Source organism: Eucyclogobius newberryi, unplaced genomic scaffold (assembly GCF_026437365.1).
Source record: "Eucyclogobius newberryi isolate DKJ021-1_F unplaced genomic scaffold, fEucNew1.0.hap1 SCAF_8, whole genome shotgun sequence".
In the NCBI taxonomy this organism is placed as follows: domain Eukaryota; kingdom Metazoa; phylum Chordata; class Actinopteri; order Gobiiformes; family Gobiidae; genus Eucyclogobius; species Eucyclogobius newberryi.
This window is the reverse complement of record NW_027316500.1, coordinates 12131470-12150115: the sequence shown is the minus strand read 5'-3', so window position 1 is coordinate 12150115 and position 18646 is coordinate 12131470. Positions and strand designations below refer to the sequence as shown.

Below are 18646 nucleotides of genomic sequence, written 5' to 3'. Positions count from 1 at the left end.
AACAACATTAAACCATGAAATTGTAGTCTTGCAACTAACTGATATACATATACATATAATGTTTGTCTTGAATAGAGATAGTTAATAGTTAATAGTTGATTGCTAGGATACGTAATAAGGTCCTGTTGACCTATCTATATATGTAATTGAGTGTAGTCAAGAAGAAAAAAACTCTTGCAGTACTAACCTGACAATGTTCCCTCTTTTTCCTGTTACCATCTCGATCTAACAAAATCAGTATTAATTTATAGATGTGGTGATGTTTGGTCATTACTTTATTTTATACTTTTGTCAGACCATCGTAATTGTCGGCAAAACAATAACATACATCAGGAAATTTGATTTAGCTGTCTCCATAAAGGCATGTTGTGCAGACATATTTTCAAATATGAGGGGACTTTGCCATTATTACTCCACTAATAAGATGAAAAGCAGCCAGAGCTTGTGTATTACAGTTTGTTCTGAGCTTAAATACAAGAAGCCGGACAAACATTCGCTCCCAGAGAGTTGTAATAAAAAGCTGTATTGAGTGGAAAAAGACTGGACCCCATTTATCCACTGCAATACAGCACATTTGAGGCATGTATTGGCGGGACTGGGTTTATTCCAAGCCAATAACAAAAGTACCGGTAAATAAAACCAAAAATGATGATGGTTCACCTACTATAGTGACTCATAAATGTGGTGTTATTCTTCACAGTGGACGGAGGCTGGACAGAGTGGGCAAAGTGGTCCGCCTGTGGGACGGAGTGCACCCACTGGCGCAGTCGAGAGTGTCAGGCCCCCCCACCCAAAAATGGAGGGAAGCACTGTAGCGGCAGTATGATGGAGAGCAAGAACTGCACCGAGGGGCTCTGTGCGCGCAGTAAGTAACGCACACGGACCATTTAAACTTGTGACTATTCAACATTTAACACATCGATCCAGAGTCGAACGTGCATAGATGTTCTTGCCTTTTCTGGAATGTTCCTATCTTAAACTTATCTATTGTGGATTTCTCACTAAAAATACTTTAATGACCCAGCCCTAATGGAGATGGATAAGTTTAATGTCATACTGTGGAACATTCCCGGGCAAAGGAATTACATCTCTATGGAGACAAGCAGGTGGACACCCACACCAGAATGGTTACATAGTGCATCTATGCATATTTGGCTTTCAAAGTAGCCCTTAAATCTAATAATTGATTGATTAAGCTTTATTTAAGACTGTAGAGCGCTTCAAGATGAGTGCTACAGTGAGCATGACTAAACAAGCACGTAAAAAACTACTAAATTAGATTTAATCTTGCTCTAAACTATGTCAAAACTGTGCCTAAAACAGGACTTTGTGTCTATTTACAAGAAGCCCATGCAGCTCAGGTGGTGCCCATGCTACTATTTTAAAAACAGAGAACTTGGACACCCTGAATTTATATTTAATATTTTGCTAGTATTAGACCATCTTTATAATTGCTTTATTCTAATCGATTCATATAGTGTTATTACATAAGTTCTGATGATCAGGTGGTGCAAAAATGGGGCAGACCAGGGGAACATAATTCATTACAGAAATGGTAAAAAGTATGTTTTGGAGTCAGCCTCTGGGGTCAGTTCTCTAACAGCATATCAGCTCCATCAGGTGCATGATAAATTGATAAAAGCAAACCCTCCCGGCCCTCCTGATATCTCAGCTCGTAGTTCAAAACCACGAGTTGTATTGCATTTCAAAGCCATTCGCTCCATAACACTATTCCCGGGGTGCATATCTGTAGCAGTAGACTGATGAGAAACTGAATGATGTGGAGAGACATGAAGGTAACACAACCCCAAAAAAACCCTTACTTACAGCATTATTGGAACAGTTTTCAGTTCACATACAGAAAAAGCCACATCTAAAACAGTTACACAGATCGCTGGGAAAGAGAGATGGAGACGTAGCCATCATGAGGCTAAAAGTATACATGGGGTGGGATGCGAGCATAACATCGAAAAATTAGTGCTGGGGAAGCAGAGGAGAACATATGAGGGTGACTCAGGCTGACACCAATGTGCAGGCTGTGATGATCTGCAAGGAATCCAGCTGACAGACTATTACACTCACCCAGATTCACCAAGGCAGTGGTACATTAAGTCATGTACTTATATCACATACATAGGACAGAGGCAGGAAGCTAAAGCACACATTTAGCAGACTTAAGCCTATGCATGCTGAGCTAGGACTGCTCAGGGCTAAACCAGGTCTAAACCAGGTAAACAGTAACTGTCAATCAAAATTAATTTACCCAATATTATAATTGAGAAAGAGGTCCGGTGTAATCTGCAATTTACTCTTTTTATATTGTGAATACGCTTTAAAATAAGGTTCCTTAGTAAAATATTAATAATGCATTAATAAGCACTAGAGGTGTTTATAAGCCTGTATAAGGCATTTACTTGCCTTTATCACTTGGTTATTAATGTTCTAGCAAACATTTTGCACATGGTTTATTAAGCCACACATGTTTTAGTTAATGGCTTATTAACATTTACAATGTATTTTGAAGCCATCTATAAATACTAGAAATTTAGTGAAATTAAGTGCTTAATAAGAAATAACTAGTACTTATTAATGCCTTAATGAATACATTACAAAGGAACCTTATTATATTCAAACCCACTCAACCCTAACCCTTTATTTTATAAACAACAATGGCTATATAGAAGATGTAACAAAAGAAAACTCAAATAAACCAAGCAGGTATAAAGTAAGGTGGGTGTGTTATTTGGTCCTAAATTGAGCCTATTTTAGTCCAGATCTAGATCAGGTTTAGTTTTGGGTTTAGTCCCAATTTTGATGTGGTGAATTTGCTAATGTGAACGCCGCCTCAGTCAGCACATCCAGGAGCTCGAAACCCGGGATTAACCATTAATGTACTAGGACTAATCTTATCCTAAACTAAAGGTTTAACCCAGTTAAAGCAGCTCTTACTATTCACGCAGTGCGGCCATGAAGCTTAAGCTCAGATTTAGCAGGTGCACTCAGTCGTACATGTTAATCGTGACACGAGCAGAGCAGAATAGAGACGCTGCAGTTGGGTTGGGCCAATCTCAAGAGGGCACAGAAGAAACATGCAAAGAGTCTGTTATGTTATTTGTCCCGTTATTAATTCATCCTGTGTTAACATGCTTTTAGACCGCGGCATGCGTAAGAGTCCATATGTCTGCTAATCAAATCAATAACATCGCCACGGAGACAAGCAGATGGCGTAACCTTCAGCAGAATAGTGCACCTTTAAATGTTTTTTTTAATGATTATGGCCATGTGTTTTCTGGAAATCCTTCTAGAAATACAAACTGCTTATTCTTAGTCATTTTTTATCAATTTCCATCAACCACAAATGTTCTGGGACGAAAAACGATCACACCATTTTCACAGAAGAGGCCTCAACCAAAACCACCTTATATTAAGATCACGTTTCTGTGTCCATGTTTTATTTTTAACACCATCCTCATTTCCCATCTCGTTCATATGAAACATTTTCCATCAAAGGAAGCCATAGTCGCTGAATCAACATCGTCAGACTTTCCAAACACATCATTTGTCGAAGGTTATTTATCCAGATTTCCAGCCACATTTCCACGTCTTGCACATCTTTTTTGTTTAATATTCCATTTTCATATTGATGAGCGATTGTTTACCTTTGCTGCTTCAAATTATGTTATTGTATTTGCCATTTGCATAATGACTCGTCCATCTACATTAAGCTGTGTTTTTCCTTTTTCTTTTGTTTTTTCTTCTCCTGTTCAAACAGATAAAAAGGTTTCTATTGAACATACAAGCCACCGTAAGTCCACCTTCCCATGACTTCACTTGTTCGCTGCTCCTTCCTCTTGCTTCTTGTCCTTATTCCGTATGTAAATGTCTGACTGGCACACTACTACTACTTTGTGGCGTAGTTATAAGTCTGATCCCGTGCTTTTTCTATGGGCTCTGTGAGCTTATCTTGTGGTTAAACTGTTTCTTGACCGACTTTAATTTTCCATTTGGGTTGGGCATTTTTTCGGATTATTCATGATTGTTGGCATCATGACCAAACAACATAATAATAATCTTTATATATAATAATCTCTATTTCCGACGTTGAAGCATGAACTTCGGCACTGATTAAAAGTCTAAAAATGAAAGTCGAGGTTTTTTAATAGAAGGAAGAACACTTACATGACATTATTGGCCAGTCCAACTTTCCTTTTAGTTCAAAACATTATTATTATGTCAATTACCCTTTCCCAACCCCTTATTATCATTATTGTTTTTTTTTTTGAATGTTTTTCATTAAAAATTAAAAAGAATGTCCAGTTGACCTTACCACATTGTTTTGAATTATTAACATTATTGCACAAAGATAATTAAAATTGACTTGCACAGAATGAGTCCCTTTAGTTTTCAAATAAACCTGTTATTTACAATGCCGTACCTTCCTTTCTGTGTTTGTTTAAATCTGACGTTTGCATTTGACTGCAAACGGCGATGAAGAGCGTTGACAAACAGGGCATAATATTAATCGTCTCTAAGAATGAGAGTGATGCCGTGGCTTTAGACGTGAAGCTCTTTGATCCCAAATGCAGAGGTGGACGCCGCTTGAGCTCAGCGTGTCGTTTTGGCTCCGAGCAGAGAGAGAAGCGTGGATTGTAATGCACCTAATTCTCCATTGTTGGGTTTGTGGTAATAAGTGCAGACGTCTGTCGGATCTGCTCCCGTCGTGCCACGTGAGCTCCAGCCTCTGCCAGCCTGTCTGCCTCCAGCTCCTCTCGCTGCTCCTCTGTGCAGTGTCTGTAGTTTATTTATTTTTTTTCCACTTCTTCTCCTGCTCTTTTAACACGGGCCCGTTTCCTAAAGCACTTCCTTCCTTATCTCCTCTCTCCTTGCCGCACTCATAATCCCTCTCAACAAATCAAAACCTTATCAAACACCGGCCCGTCTGCGCGTGCCAAATTGCCTCTTCTCTGTAGCTTCTCCGTTTATCCAGATTTGTCTCTCCCACCTTGTCTTCAGTGGGTCTACCACAGACTACTAAGTTAAAAGTAGTAAAAGTTGAGATGTTTAGTAGGGCTGCAACAATTAATCGACTACCTGTGACTAGGCGACAATAAAATAAAATTGCCTTATTTTTTGATGATTGTATTGTTATCAGGACTCTACAGACTTTAAAAGACATACGAAAGGAGCTTTTTATATATAAGGCAGTGGAATTATTGAATAAATATACATATATATATATTTTTTTTTACCTAGATTTTCATTTATAATACACTTTATTCGTAAATATTCTCTAACTAGAAGCCTTCCGTCACCACCTTTCAAGACATATTTAGTTGTACTTAAAATATATTGATGTGCAGTAGAAATAATTGTTAGTTGCAGCCTTAAAGAATAAAATACAAACCTTTTATATGACATAAAAGTTGTTCTTGTTTTGAATGAGCTCCTTGTTCTGCACTGCTGTGCTTATGACCTCAATATTTGGCTGACAATGGCATCAGAGTTTAAGCTTTTAAATCAGCAGTCGATTAAGAATAACTATAACTTTGGATTCGATCTAATATATAAATAAATCAATGACTCATTTCTCATCCCTGCTTAAATGGTGTGGCTCAGTTAGGTCGTTGTCAAGTCCAAATGAGGAAACACGGTTGAGGCTCGTTGACCAGTCTTAACTCAGAACCCCGCGGGAAAGCTGTGCCCATCGGGGAGTTGGTGAAGCCAAGGGCAACTGCTCTGCTGTAATCTGATTGGCTGTGAGGCTGTGTGGAGGCTCCTCCTGCAGGCAGCTACATGTCTCTAATGCCTTCATGTATTATTATAGTGTGGTGTGTTCGCCGACATCTATAATTTACACCCCACTTCAAAATTTTCCCTTCTCCTGCTACAAAGTCAGAGCCACATAGAGAAATTTAATTGCATTTGCTTTAATTTTGCCTTGTTTGCTCTCCAATCAAACTTCCTGTTGCAGATAGAAAAGATAGGAAGTATGGCAGCTGTCTGGTTAGAGAAAGAAAAAGATATAAATGTACTGTGAGAGCAAGATGACTCATAGACCCAATATAGACAGCTATGAAAAAATAATCTATTTAAATTTACTTTTCAGAAATTCTATTGCTTATATGATGTGTTTTCTGCCTTGTTTTCCTCATGAGATGTCATTCTTTCATTACTGTTGCCATTAGGGAAATTTACTTAAGTATACATAAATTTTCTATCCCGAGAATATGAAGATTTTCAGCAACACAGAGGAAAGACAAATAGACAAACCTGTGATAAGTCACAAGTGGGGATGTCGTAGTAACAAATGTTACGATTATTGTGAGAAAAAACAGCCCGGTTTGACTATTATTCCCAATTACTCAGAACAAACATCTGTGAAATCTTTAATTTTATTCCATTCCCATTGTCAAACACGCTACTATTACTCAAGTCTGAGACCAGCTTTGTGTAATTGAACTTTCTGAAAGTCACAGTTAATGTGCCAGAAACAGATACAAAAGTTAGATGTATTTCTCAACTATATAAAGTATGAATATGAAGTCATTGTAACATTGTCATGATTGTTATTTTCTAGTTAGTAAGGTTATTGTGACCTGAATAATCACAATTATTGATTAACCAAATAATGTTGACATCCCTAGTCACAAGCCACTGTGCCATTGTGTCGATACTAAGTCTGTATAAATGTAGTGTTGCGTAAACAAGGACATCAAGCTATGCTTAATCTATAAGACAATCTAAGCATTCTTTAAAACACATAATAATCGTAAGTCAAGACAAAAACCCATTCGATCACATAGTTTCTGTATTAACCCTGTTTACTCTGTTTGGTCGGATATCCTGATAAAAATTGTTTAAATCCGGTATTTATTTTGTTTGTGCCAGTCCCAACCTTGGATAGATAATGTATTATATGTATTATATGTAAACGTAAGGGCATATGACATCTATTTTATGCCCAATCACTAAGGACTAGACGGACTTAAGATGTTATTGATCCACAAGGGAAATGACTTGGACACAGTAGCTCACACAGTAACCAGATCCAAAATAGGTGGTAACCAAACAAAGTTGAACATGACACCACTGATTGGCAGCTATATTAACCCAGTCTCTCCCTGACAAATGCCCTCCTGTCTGTGCCTGCCTCACTTCACCCTCTCAGCCTCCTCATGTACGTCTGTGTTTCTCACATATGTGTTTCTGTCTCCCACAGCGCTGGCCCCTGGCATGGGTGTTGCAGTTTATGCCGGTCTGATGGGTGCCCTCCTCTTGTGTGTGATCCTGGTTCTCTGCGTGGGCGTGCTGGCGTATCGCCGCAGATGCCGTCACCTCCACGCTGACATCACAGACTCCTCTTCAGCGCTTACTGCCGCCTTCCATCCTGGCAACTACAAGCCCCCGCGCCAGGGTGAGTTCACACGCCCACATTTGCATGAATCTAACACGCTTCCTGTTTGTTTAGATATTCATTTGGCAGCTCACACTTCACTTTGCCTTGTTATAAACACACACAAAAGTGAAATATTAAGGTGCACTATTGTACCGGTAATCTTTTTCACAATAATTAATGTGTTTCATATTAAAAATAATTAATATGACTTTTTTTAGCATTATCTCTAATGATATTCAGATATTTTTACAAAGCATCAGGAAATCTGTAAATGTCTTGGTTGTCGTAAAAAAGGATCACACCCAATGTGAATGGACCATAAAATGAATAACAAATTGCAGAAATATCACTCCCTTGTTTAAACTAGATGTTACTGAGTTCATTTTTAATAGTACGTAGTAATTATAGCCATTATACTCGCTATTCTAATTTTGCATATCTCCCACTCGTCCCAAAATAATGTGTTAACTCTTCTCATGAAATTAAGCTATAAACTAAATTATTTTTAGAATGACTTTCTAATGACTATGATTTTTAAAAGCAAATTTGATGGATCACTCCTGACCAAATGAGAGATTACACAGACTAAATAACTAAATTCAGTTTCACCTGGCCAGAGTCAATAACTAATCAATGTCCACGTTTGTCAACCGTGTATTAAAATATTTAAATATGAAAATAATGAACTTTGCTGAACCAAACCAGATTTAATTTGTTTTCTCTTTTGCAACCACAGACTTCTCTGCCTTGCTATCTTTATCTTATTTCACTCAACAACTTTCAACTTACGTCTACGTTCTCCTTAACTGTTATCAAGAAAGTTGGACGAAAGCCTTTCATAAAATGCCTTTGAGTTGAACACTTTGTAGATCTTTCAGTTGTTTATTGGCATCTAATTAAACTAAACAACAGAAACATCTTCCCCCGAAAGTTCTATTAATGTGAGCCACCACTTTTAATAGATTATTTTTATACCACCATAACTTCTCTATTCTTGGCTGCACAACATTTTTTACATTTTGTCATGGAGCCCCTTTCCCTTGTACTCTCCATCAAACATTAATTAACGGCATTAATCAATTTCTCTTGCATCGCGTTCAGAGGACTAAGCTGTCTTTCCAATCATAAAAAATGTCTTATCTCTTCTCTCTTGTCCGCAGATAACAGTCACCCCCTCCACCCATCGGCTCCTCCCGATTTGACGGCCACAGCGGGACATTTCCGAGGACCACTTTTCTCTCTGCAGCATGACGTTAACGATAGCCCACACAAAATCCCGATGACGAATTCGCCTCTGCTGGACCCGCTCTGCCCCAGTCTCAAAATTAAGGTGTACAATTCGTCGACGTTGTCCTCGCTGGAGCTGCCCACGGACGTGTACGGGGGCGATGGAGAGATCCTCAGTCTGAAGTCGGTCGGGACAGTGGGGCGAGACCGGGACATTTACAGTCACACTTTGTCCAGAGAGCCAGGCCTGAGCACCAGCGCCACTCTGGGGCATCTGGGAGGGCGCCTCACCATCCCAAATACTGGTAAGAAGAAAGGTACACGAGAACAATGTATTGGGAGGAGATGATTCCATGATTTTCTTTTTGTTGTTTTTGCCGAATAAAACACAAAATAAGAACAACCAGAACAAGACGCAAGTGCAAGAAAGTAAAAAAGAAAAAGAGAAGGCTGTATAAAGACCCCTTTTGTATTTATCCCATTGCCTGGCTCCGTTCCAGTCGTCCATCTCCTTGTTATTGCTTTTCACTGCCAAAAGTACTCTCCACAAGTATCCATCTATAATCTCCTTTGTTGGAGTTTGGAGTCCGAGATCACAATTACATATTTATTATCATTTTATACGCACAATTCAACTTAATTAATTACATTTACATTATTAATGTAATGTAAAATAGAATAGTCTTTTGACAGGTTGAAAACAAAGTATTCATAGTTCAAAGAGAAGAAATGGTTTGTGTCAAAGTAAAATATGTGAGAATATAAATATAAAAAAGGAGTCATGTTACATAAATAGAGCAACAATCTTGGAAATCAGTCATTTCATTCTGAAAATAAAATGACAAAGTTTGCACTGTAAATGATCATTTCTGTTTGTGAGTAAAGTTGTTTGTCTTGTTAAATACCTTGAATTGTTTCTTATTTTTCTTGTTTTTAAAATAAAAGCTACTGACAACGCCAACCAAATAAATGAGGAGTATTCAATCAGGTCAAAATGTTCATAAATACTGACTAAACACTGTACAAAGAGTAGTCTATGCTAATTTGATGTGCTGTCAAAATTTGGAAATACAGCAGTAAACAAGAATAAATGTAATAAATTAAAATGCCATGTTGTTGTTGAATAACAAAATGAGAAAAGGCCCATGTTTAGTCAGTTACATGGCCCGATAAATGTACTTGCATAAAACACAAAGCTGTTAGTACTTCTAATCTTCCCTTTGATGTGAGCTTTAACTAGAGTTAATTTTGTCTCCCACAGGTGTAAGTCTACTTGTCCCTCCAGGCACAATCCCTCAGGGGAAATTCTACGAAATGTACCTCATCATCAACAAATGGGACAAAACCACGTAAGCACAATTTATTTTTTATTAACAATCAGTAACACGGCAAGACCTATTTCTCACCTCAATCAAAATGTTCCCTCTGTCAAATTTTCTGCCAATTTTTGCCTCCCCGACCGCGGCTTAATTTACACAACAATTTCCCATCACTTGACGGCAGCGTGCTCCATTCAAAAATCACAGTTTGGTGCAATGTTTCGGCGACTATTAAAGCCTCTATGTGTCTTTTGAATGGACAGGCTTCCCTCGGAGGGCAGCCAGACAGTCCTTAGCCCCGTGGTGAGCTGCGGTCCGTCTGGGATGCTGCTGAACCGACCCGTGGTGCTAACATTACCCCATTGTGCCCAACTGGACACCCCGACACCAGACTGGAGCCTTACACTGAAGACACAGACACACCAGGGTGCATGGGAGGTGAGTGAGCGGCAAACTGCCTCAAATGGTGACAACAATTTAACGCTGCGACATTGTTATAACTTGTTTGCTGTCGACTGCAGGAGGTGCTGACGGTGGGAGAGGAAACGCTGTCCTCGCCGTGTTACCTGCAGTTAGAAGAGGAGAGTTGCCATGTCCTGATGGAGCAGTTGGGCACGTACGGTTTGGTGGGACAGTCGTGCCCCCCGCAGCCGGCGTGTAAGAGGCTGCAGCTGGCTTTGTTTGCACCCAGATCACCCTGCCTTTCCCTGGACTACAGCCTGAGAGTCTACTGCATTCACGACACGCCACATGCGCTAAAGGTACAGGCGGAGTTCATCTGTGTTTTCAACTGTCCCTGAGCCAACTTTTAATAGATAAACAAGAAAGCAATTACAGGTTCAATGATAAAACGCAATATTGAATTTATGATTGCTCGTAGAATTGGAGGTTGTATACTTTTATCTCGTACTTTTATGTATGGGTTTTAGCTTCCTTTTATGTAAGATTTTCAGGACTTTTGTGTGTGTGGTCCTCAGAAACTCGGGAAAAGGTTTGTCCGAGTTGAAAAATGTAAATGAGCGCTCGTAAAAACAACAAATCGGGAACTCGGGTCAAAAGCTGCTGCCCGACTTCAACATGACGTGTGGAGACGGACCAATCATTAATTGAGCTCTTTAACTAAACGTTGGCCCACTACATTTAGGGGTTTATTGTCAGTCGTCCAGATCATAAGTCGGAACCCTAACTTTTTATTGAATGCATTTTTCCCATTAAAAAGATGCAAACACAATTTTTTCTATTGTTAATTGCTATGGCAAAAGTTCTGATTCCTGATCATTCTGAAACCTATGGATATCCTAACTGTTCATTTGTTATTATCAAACTCGTCTTGTAGCATTTGTGTAGAACGTGAATGGTTTGTTTGTTTGTTTGTTTGTTTGTTTGTTTGTTTCCATAGATTATTCACTTTCAAGTTTTAAAATATTTGCAATAAAGCAATTATGCCCTTCATGATAAAATGAACTGTCAAAATTATTGCGCATAAAATTGGCAATGTTTCCTGCTGTTGAACACTTTTATCTGTGCACTCAGACTTGTAAACTTTTTATATCCTAACTGTCTGTTTGTTATTATAAAACTCTTAGTTGCAGCTGATTAGAGAGGGAACTGTTTGTTTCCATAAATTATTGCCTTTTCTTACAACATGGCTCTTTTATTGCCTATAAACTACTTTTTTATTTAATACATTGCTTAGACCAATTTTTAAAAGAATGTTAATACACATGTGCTTTTAAACTGTCTGTGTTAGATTTGAGTCAGGTTAAATAGTGATTTTATTATTGCATGTTTCTTTTCCTCTGCCGTTCCATTGCAATACTAGAATGTACCCATCGTGGGACACATCAATGCTCTGCTATCTTATCCAAACAAAGAATGCACAAATTCCTCAACCTAACAGTTTGTACTGCAGTGTGCTGAAATGACATTACACTTTTCCTCTGTTTATAAATTGTTGCCTTTCCCACTTTGCGTCCTTCGAGGTCATTAAAATTTCTGTCTTGTGTGAGAAGCTGAATGCATTACAAGTATTGACAAAGCCATTATCATTCCTCTCTGTCTGCTCATAGGAGGTGCTGGACCTTGAGCGGAGCCTGGGCGGAGTTTTGCTGGAGGATCCCAAGCCATTGCTTTTCAAAGACAGTTACCACAACCTCCGCCTTTCCATCCACGACATCCCACACACACATTGGAGAAGCAAACTACTGGCTAAGTACCAGGTAACACCCAAAAATGCAGTTGTTTGCTCAGTCCAAATGCCAAATGAGGCACAGGCGACTATTCTAATTCCCTGTGTTGCAGTCTACTTAAGTAAAATGCTTTGTTTGTTTTGAAAATGGAGGCTGGAGTTGACTATTTCCAGTTGTTGTAAACACAAAAACCCCGGCTGCATTCTCATGGCTCCACTATAAAGATTGCTGGCTAACCCCATTCTGAATAAATAAACAGGAAATCTGATAGGGCCTTTATTTATGGACTATACACTGCAATGCATAAATTGTATTCTGACATACCCAGAGTCTCTTGATGGAAATAAACCATATTGTGCTGTCCCTGAAAGGAAAGGCTCCACATTTTATACTGGGTGACTCTCACAATGTTGTAGATAATACTGTTTTTGGCATTTGTTCCATTACTTTACTTTTTTCCCCCAGGAAATTCCATTTTATCACATCTGGAGTGGCAGTCAGCGGCCCCTGCACTGCACCTTCAGTTTGGAGAGGGGCAGCCTGGCCGTGTCGCAGATCACCTGTAAAATCTGTGTCAGACAAGTGGAGGGAGAGGGACAGATATTCCAGCTACACACAGACATCCAGGAGGTACTGCCACTAACTATGAGACAGCAGCCTTTTTTTGCTTGTCATTCTCAAAAACAAAACCGCAGTAGTTTTGTTTCCTTCAGGGATATTACAGTAATCCACAAGTTGTCTCAAACAGAATAAAAGAAGATGCAGAAGAAAGTTTTTGTTATTGCATTTTTGGAAGCAAACACCTAAGCCAAGAATTCAAAGGGACAAGGAATAACACAAACTCACATATACATGATTCTAAAGGGCACATGTCATGCAAATTGAATTTTCTGAGTATAACATAGTTCATCAAAAACATACTGTACCTGGAGTTGTATTTTGCAAAAATCACACTCATTTTAGTCATCCTGTTTACATGCACTGTAGAGGGCGTGCTAACCCCGAATCCAGATGAGGGAGCACAGACTGATGCAACATTTTCTGTGCTTTTAATCCTTGTGTATTATTTTTGTTAAAGCACAAAATACAAAAGTGAAGACAGAGCATGGCCATTAACAATACAAAAAATGCATAATATCCTATTCTATATCCTTAAACTTATATAATGTAAAATGTGCAACAGGATCTTAAAAAGCCTATTATGGGTGCTTTATTGATACACCATGACTTAACAGAACAGGGCTAATGCAGCTTTGATCGTGTGTTCAGACTCTACCTCCACACTCGCCGCTCCCGTCTGGAGGAGCCTGTCTGCCTTCTTCTCAAGTGGGACCTTATGCCTTTCGCCTGCCCGACTCCATCCGCCATAAGATCTGTGCCAGTCTGGACGCACCCAGCGCCCGCGGCTGTGACTGGAGACTACTCGCACGGAGCCTAGGCTTTGACAGGTCAGATGTGGTTTATTTTTAGTGACTGTTTATTGAAATCCGTAACTTTTCTCGTTCAAGTTCCGTTCCAAAAAAATGCTGAGGTTTAACCATGCTGCACTTTGAACAGACCAGAAATATGTAGAGCTAAACACGTCAAAATTGAATAAAGTAGGTGTAGTTAGTCTTGTAGTTAGTTAGTTAGCCTCCGTCATCTACTCCTGACAAATCATTCAAGGACCTACATTTAGAGCATTTATTTTGGCATCGAGAAAAAGGCTGCGTATTCTTTTCAGCTGGAAGTTGTATTTTCCACAGAACCATTGGCAGACAACTACACAGCAAACTGAAAACTGACTCTTTATATTGGCTCAACAGATGCATCAAAGCCTTTGCGCCTTGACTATCAGGGGTGTCTGTTCTCTCATCTCTACGCTCTCATTTTCCTCAAACGCGCTTCCAATCTCTCAACAGAGAAGAACAAGAGACACTTCTGACATTAAGAAAAAAGAAAAAAAAGATGAAAATTGTTGGAGTGCATCATTGGGATTGTATTCCTGGAACAGATAGCTCAAGCTTGTTAATTATATTGTTTTGTCCACTTCATTTATTGACTTTTCCACAAAAGCTGCTTAAAAGTCCAAATCTTAAAAACGCTGTGATTCAGACATTTTCCATGTACAGTGACTGAACTAACCGCGTGTTCTCTCCCAAAGGTACTTGAACTACTTCGCCACAAAGCCGAGCCCGACTGGTGTGCTCCTGGACTTGTGGGAGGCCTGTCACCAGAGCGATGCCGACCTGGTCTCTTTGGCATCCGCGCTCGAAGAGATGGGCAAAAGCGAGGTCCTGGTAGTCATGACGACGGACGGAGACTGCTGATTGGTCCCAGGGACATGGGCGCAAGCAAGACGATGAAAACGTTCCCGCTGCCTAAGAATATGCACACGACAGGAATGACAAGCCCAGTGTTTTGTTACTTCATATGAGTCGCCTCCGCCTCGTCTCCTTTCACTGGCCCCTCGTCAGCCGCTGTCGCTGCATCTCCGCCACGACCCATCCCCACACGGGCCATTCCACTGTCACTAAAGCGCACTTCTGCTTCAATCCGCCAATCAGTGTTGCCTTGCCCCACCAGAGTCTAATATAACAGTAATATATTTAAACAGAAATGTGCCCCGTGCGGCTTAGACGGCCTTTGCAATGATTACGCTCTCGTCCCATTGTATATAAGTGGCTTCGTCAGGAACGCAAACTAAATTTCCCAAGCACCACAGCGAGCACCGAAGTACATGACATGTTTTCTGTAGCAGCATGACGCGCACGAGCCATCTCACCTGCAGCAGGCGCTTTGCATTTGGACATCGTCTCGCTCAGACCCTTTTTTGTCCCTCTGCGGTTGCTGTAGACGACAGAATAAAACTCCTCAGGCGACACACGGCTGAAAGATACCAAGCAACAACTGGAAGTATCAAAGCCTAAAGAATGAAGCCTAAAGAATAAAGCTGTGCGGCGGAAGCGCTGAACATCAAAGAAGGACACTCTGAAAGACGAAGTCGAAAGACGACAGAGTCTGAGGACTACGACAAAGTCTGAGGAATAAAGTCTGGCGGTAATGCAACACTTGGATGCCGACCGCCATAAAACAACAACAACAACAACAACAACAACAACAACAACAACAACAACAACAACAAGTGATGAATTGGCTCACGGTTACTTGAGCAAGTATTTCTACTCCATCTACCACTTACACGTCTGACAAATCACTCAAGGACCCCACGATTAGAGCACATTTCTTTGGGTGTTGATTAAAAGGCTGTGTCTTCTTTTCAGCGGGAGGTTGTATTTTGAAGTTTTTCTACGGAATTATTGGCGGGCAACTACACAGCAAACTGACTCTTTATATTGTACCAACAAATGCCTCAAAGCCTTTGCGTATCCTTAGGACTAACAGGGGTGTGTTTCCTCTCCTCTTGCATTCCTCAAACACGACTCCGATCTCTCGACAGTGAACAACAGAGACATTTCTGGCCACCCATTAAAAGTTTCCTTTGGGGAACGCCCTTTATGTTATTATCCATATTTGTGGATTTTATTTTTTTCTTCTTTTCTTGTGTTTATGCCGGTATGAATGCATAGGCCCATTTATCATTTGTGCTTGTTTAGGCTACTGAGCTGCTGTTATGTTTTTACTCTATAGTAGAACAGGCCAAATGGGAAAGATATAGCTGCACATTTTATATTGAAACCATACGTATTCGTTTTTTATGCTAATATATTAAGATTTTATGATTCCGTCAAACGTGGAGGTGGTTGGTACATATACTGAAAAGTCTGTATTTTATTTTTTAACATTTAATTGTCACTGTTGTTAAATGCCTTGGCTCGACAGAAGCAAAAATAACCAGACAGTTTTCACAATTTGTACATTTACGATTTCGTTTTTCATCATCATATCTAATTGTTTGCGCCGTTTACGAGCAAAACTGTTAGACTTTTACCGCCGACGTTACCGCCAGGAGTCATACTTGCATTTGTTTTAGTAATCAAGACGTAATTTCTTAAAAGCTTCATCGTTTTTCATTTGATTTTATTATTTAAAGCAAAAAAAAAAGTGTTCACATCTTGGAGAAAACACACAATACCAAAACACAGGCAGTATCCCTCCTCTTTTGCAGTGAATTGGAGTCCCTGTTCTGTATGAATGAACTGTGTGGATGTGAACGGTGTGAGTGGGCAGAGTATGTGCACAATATCGTAGGTTGCGACGGCCACAAATCTGTCATTTCTCTTTGTAAGTGCTATGCAAACGTGCAAAGGAAAAGAAAAAAAAGCATTTGACTTATTTTGTGCCCTGCAAAAGTGATTCTATTTTTAAAAACATTGACAGGGTTTTTATTTTGTACCGTAACGCAGTGAAGCTGTGGGTGAAAGAGTGGAACGACGTGACCAGAGTATGTTGTGGAGGTGTCCCACCCGGATGTGAACAATGGGGTCGCCAAGTTTAAAAGAAAACTACTACTGAATGAGGACAATGAAATATATAACGTGTTGTGACTTTATTGAACATATCTATGGACCCCAGAAAGGACTTTGGCACAAACGAGTAGCTAAAGTCGGCAGTGTTTTGCTTTATTTCGGTGGATGAATGATATTTTGGATCTGGGTGGAAAACAACTCTCTCCCTTCAAAGAAAATAATGTAGCCTTTGTTTGAGGAGACACTTTCGCAAAAAAACAAAAACAAAACATTGACATTATTTTATCTCTGTATGATACTAATTGTAAATAAATGTCCAGCCTTCTTACCTGTAACTAAATATAATTTTTATGCAATAAATTATATTTCTTAGCAGAATGTGTGTCTTGTGTTTCTGTCTGTTATGCAAATTCAAGCCTAATTAGAATATGTTTTGACAGAAAGAGCAAGGGAGGCCAGTAAAATGACAATATTTATTTCTCCACAGTATTGCACTGCACTATTATGCACAGTATTTGCTAAAATACGACACAAAATTGCAGCATGTGCTTGAATTGAGATTGTGTTTGGAAAACCATTTAACTTTGCTGGAGGGCTTCATCCCTTCTATTCTCCATGAAGATGTTGCTTTACCTGGAATGTTGCACAGTATGGCATTAAACTTACCTATTGTACATTTATTACATGGTATTTTTATTGCTGAAAAAACATTGATAAAATGTCCACTTACTGTGAGTTGCATGGAGCGCTTCTTCACAGATATGACCTGTAGCCATCCTGCTTTCTTGGCAAAGGAAATACATCTCCATGGAGACAAGCAGGTGGAAGACCTTCCAGCCTCTTTAGGTCAGCTATACAAACTAGAGTTGGATGATATAGACAAAAATGAATATCTCTATATATTTTTTTTTACATCTGCATTTTGCATCTCGATGAATTTGTTCAAACGTACCACTAAGTTAACTACAAAGGGCATTTCTTTTTTAGCTCATTTCTACTAGTTTTAGTTTTTGAGTTTAGTTTAGTTTTTTTATAGGCTGTGGCTGGAGAGCCGCGGCGCGGTCAAATGGCCGCTCAGTTTCAGGGACCGCGGCATTTCCCTTATAGCCCGTTATAGCCTCATGGCTAACCTTAACCCTAACCCTAACTTTAACCTTAACCTTAACCTTAACCTTAACCCTAACCCTAACCCTAACCTTAACCTTAACCCTAACCCTAACCTTAACCTTAACCTTAACCCTAACCTTAACCCTAACCCTAACCTTAACCTTAACCTTAACCCTAACCTTAACCCTAACCTTAACCCTAACCCTAACCTTAACCTTAACCCTAACCCTAACCTTAACCTTAACCCTAACCTTAACCTTAACCCTAACCCTAACTTTAACCCTAACCCTAACCTTAACCCTAACTTTAACCTTAACCCTAAGGTTAACCCTAACCCTAACCTTAACCTTAACCCTAACCCTAACCTTAACCTTAACCCTAACCCTAACCTTAACCTTAACCCTAACCTTAACCCTAACCCTAACTTTAACCCTAACCCTAACCTTAACCCTAACCCTAACTTTAACCTTAACCCTAAGGTTAACCCTAACCCTAACCTTAACCTTAACCCTAACCCTAACTTTAACCCTAACCCTAACTTTAACCTTAAACTTAACCCTAACCTTAACCCTAACCCTAACCCTAACTTTAACCTTAACCTTAACCTTAACCCTAACCCTAACTTTAACCTTAACCCTAACCCTAACCTTAACCCTAACCCTAACTTTAACCTTAACCTTAACCTTAACCTTAACCCTAACCTTAACCTTAACCTTAACCCTAACCCTAACCCTAACCCTAACCTTAACCTTAACCCTAACCCTAACCCTAACCCTAACCCTAACCTTAAACCTAACCCTAACCTTAACCTTAACCTTAACTCTAACCCTAACCTTAACCCTAACCCTAACACACAAAAATAACATGGCAGTTTCGGCTGCGCGCCGCGGCTCTGCAGACACTCCCTTTTTTATAGGCCAAATAATTAAATATTGAATAATAAATAATATTTAATAAATAATATTAAATACAGATGGGGGGACTGAAATTAATAGTTAG

General features: G+C 39.5%; 1 protein-coding gene across 1 annotated transcript in view; it reads left to right on the top strand.

Moving 5' to 3' along the window:
• The window catches only part of unc5b (unc-5 netrin receptor B), a 53361-nt gene extending 38500 nt beyond the window's left edge, over positions 1-14861 (top strand). Inside the window, exons 7-17 of the mRNA XM_072436520.1 lie at positions 701-865; positions 3773-3805; positions 7220-7414; positions 8557-8928; positions 9885-9972; positions 10206-10380; positions 10464-10703; positions 12012-12161; positions 12597-12761; positions 13401-13579; positions 14275-14861. Of these exons, the coding sequence (XP_072292621.1) occupies positions 701-865; positions 3773-3805; positions 7220-7414; positions 8557-8928; positions 9885-9972; positions 10206-10380; positions 10464-10703; positions 12012-12161; positions 12597-12761; positions 13401-13579; positions 14275-14440 (1928 nt within the window). The 3' untranslated portion in view covers positions 14441-14861. The remainder of the gene's footprint in view (positions 1-700; positions 866-3772; positions 3806-7219; positions 7415-8556; positions 8929-9884; positions 9973-10205; positions 10381-10463; positions 10704-12011; positions 12162-12596; positions 12762-13400; positions 13580-14274) is intronic.
• Positions 14862-18646: the final 3785 nt, after the last annotated feature.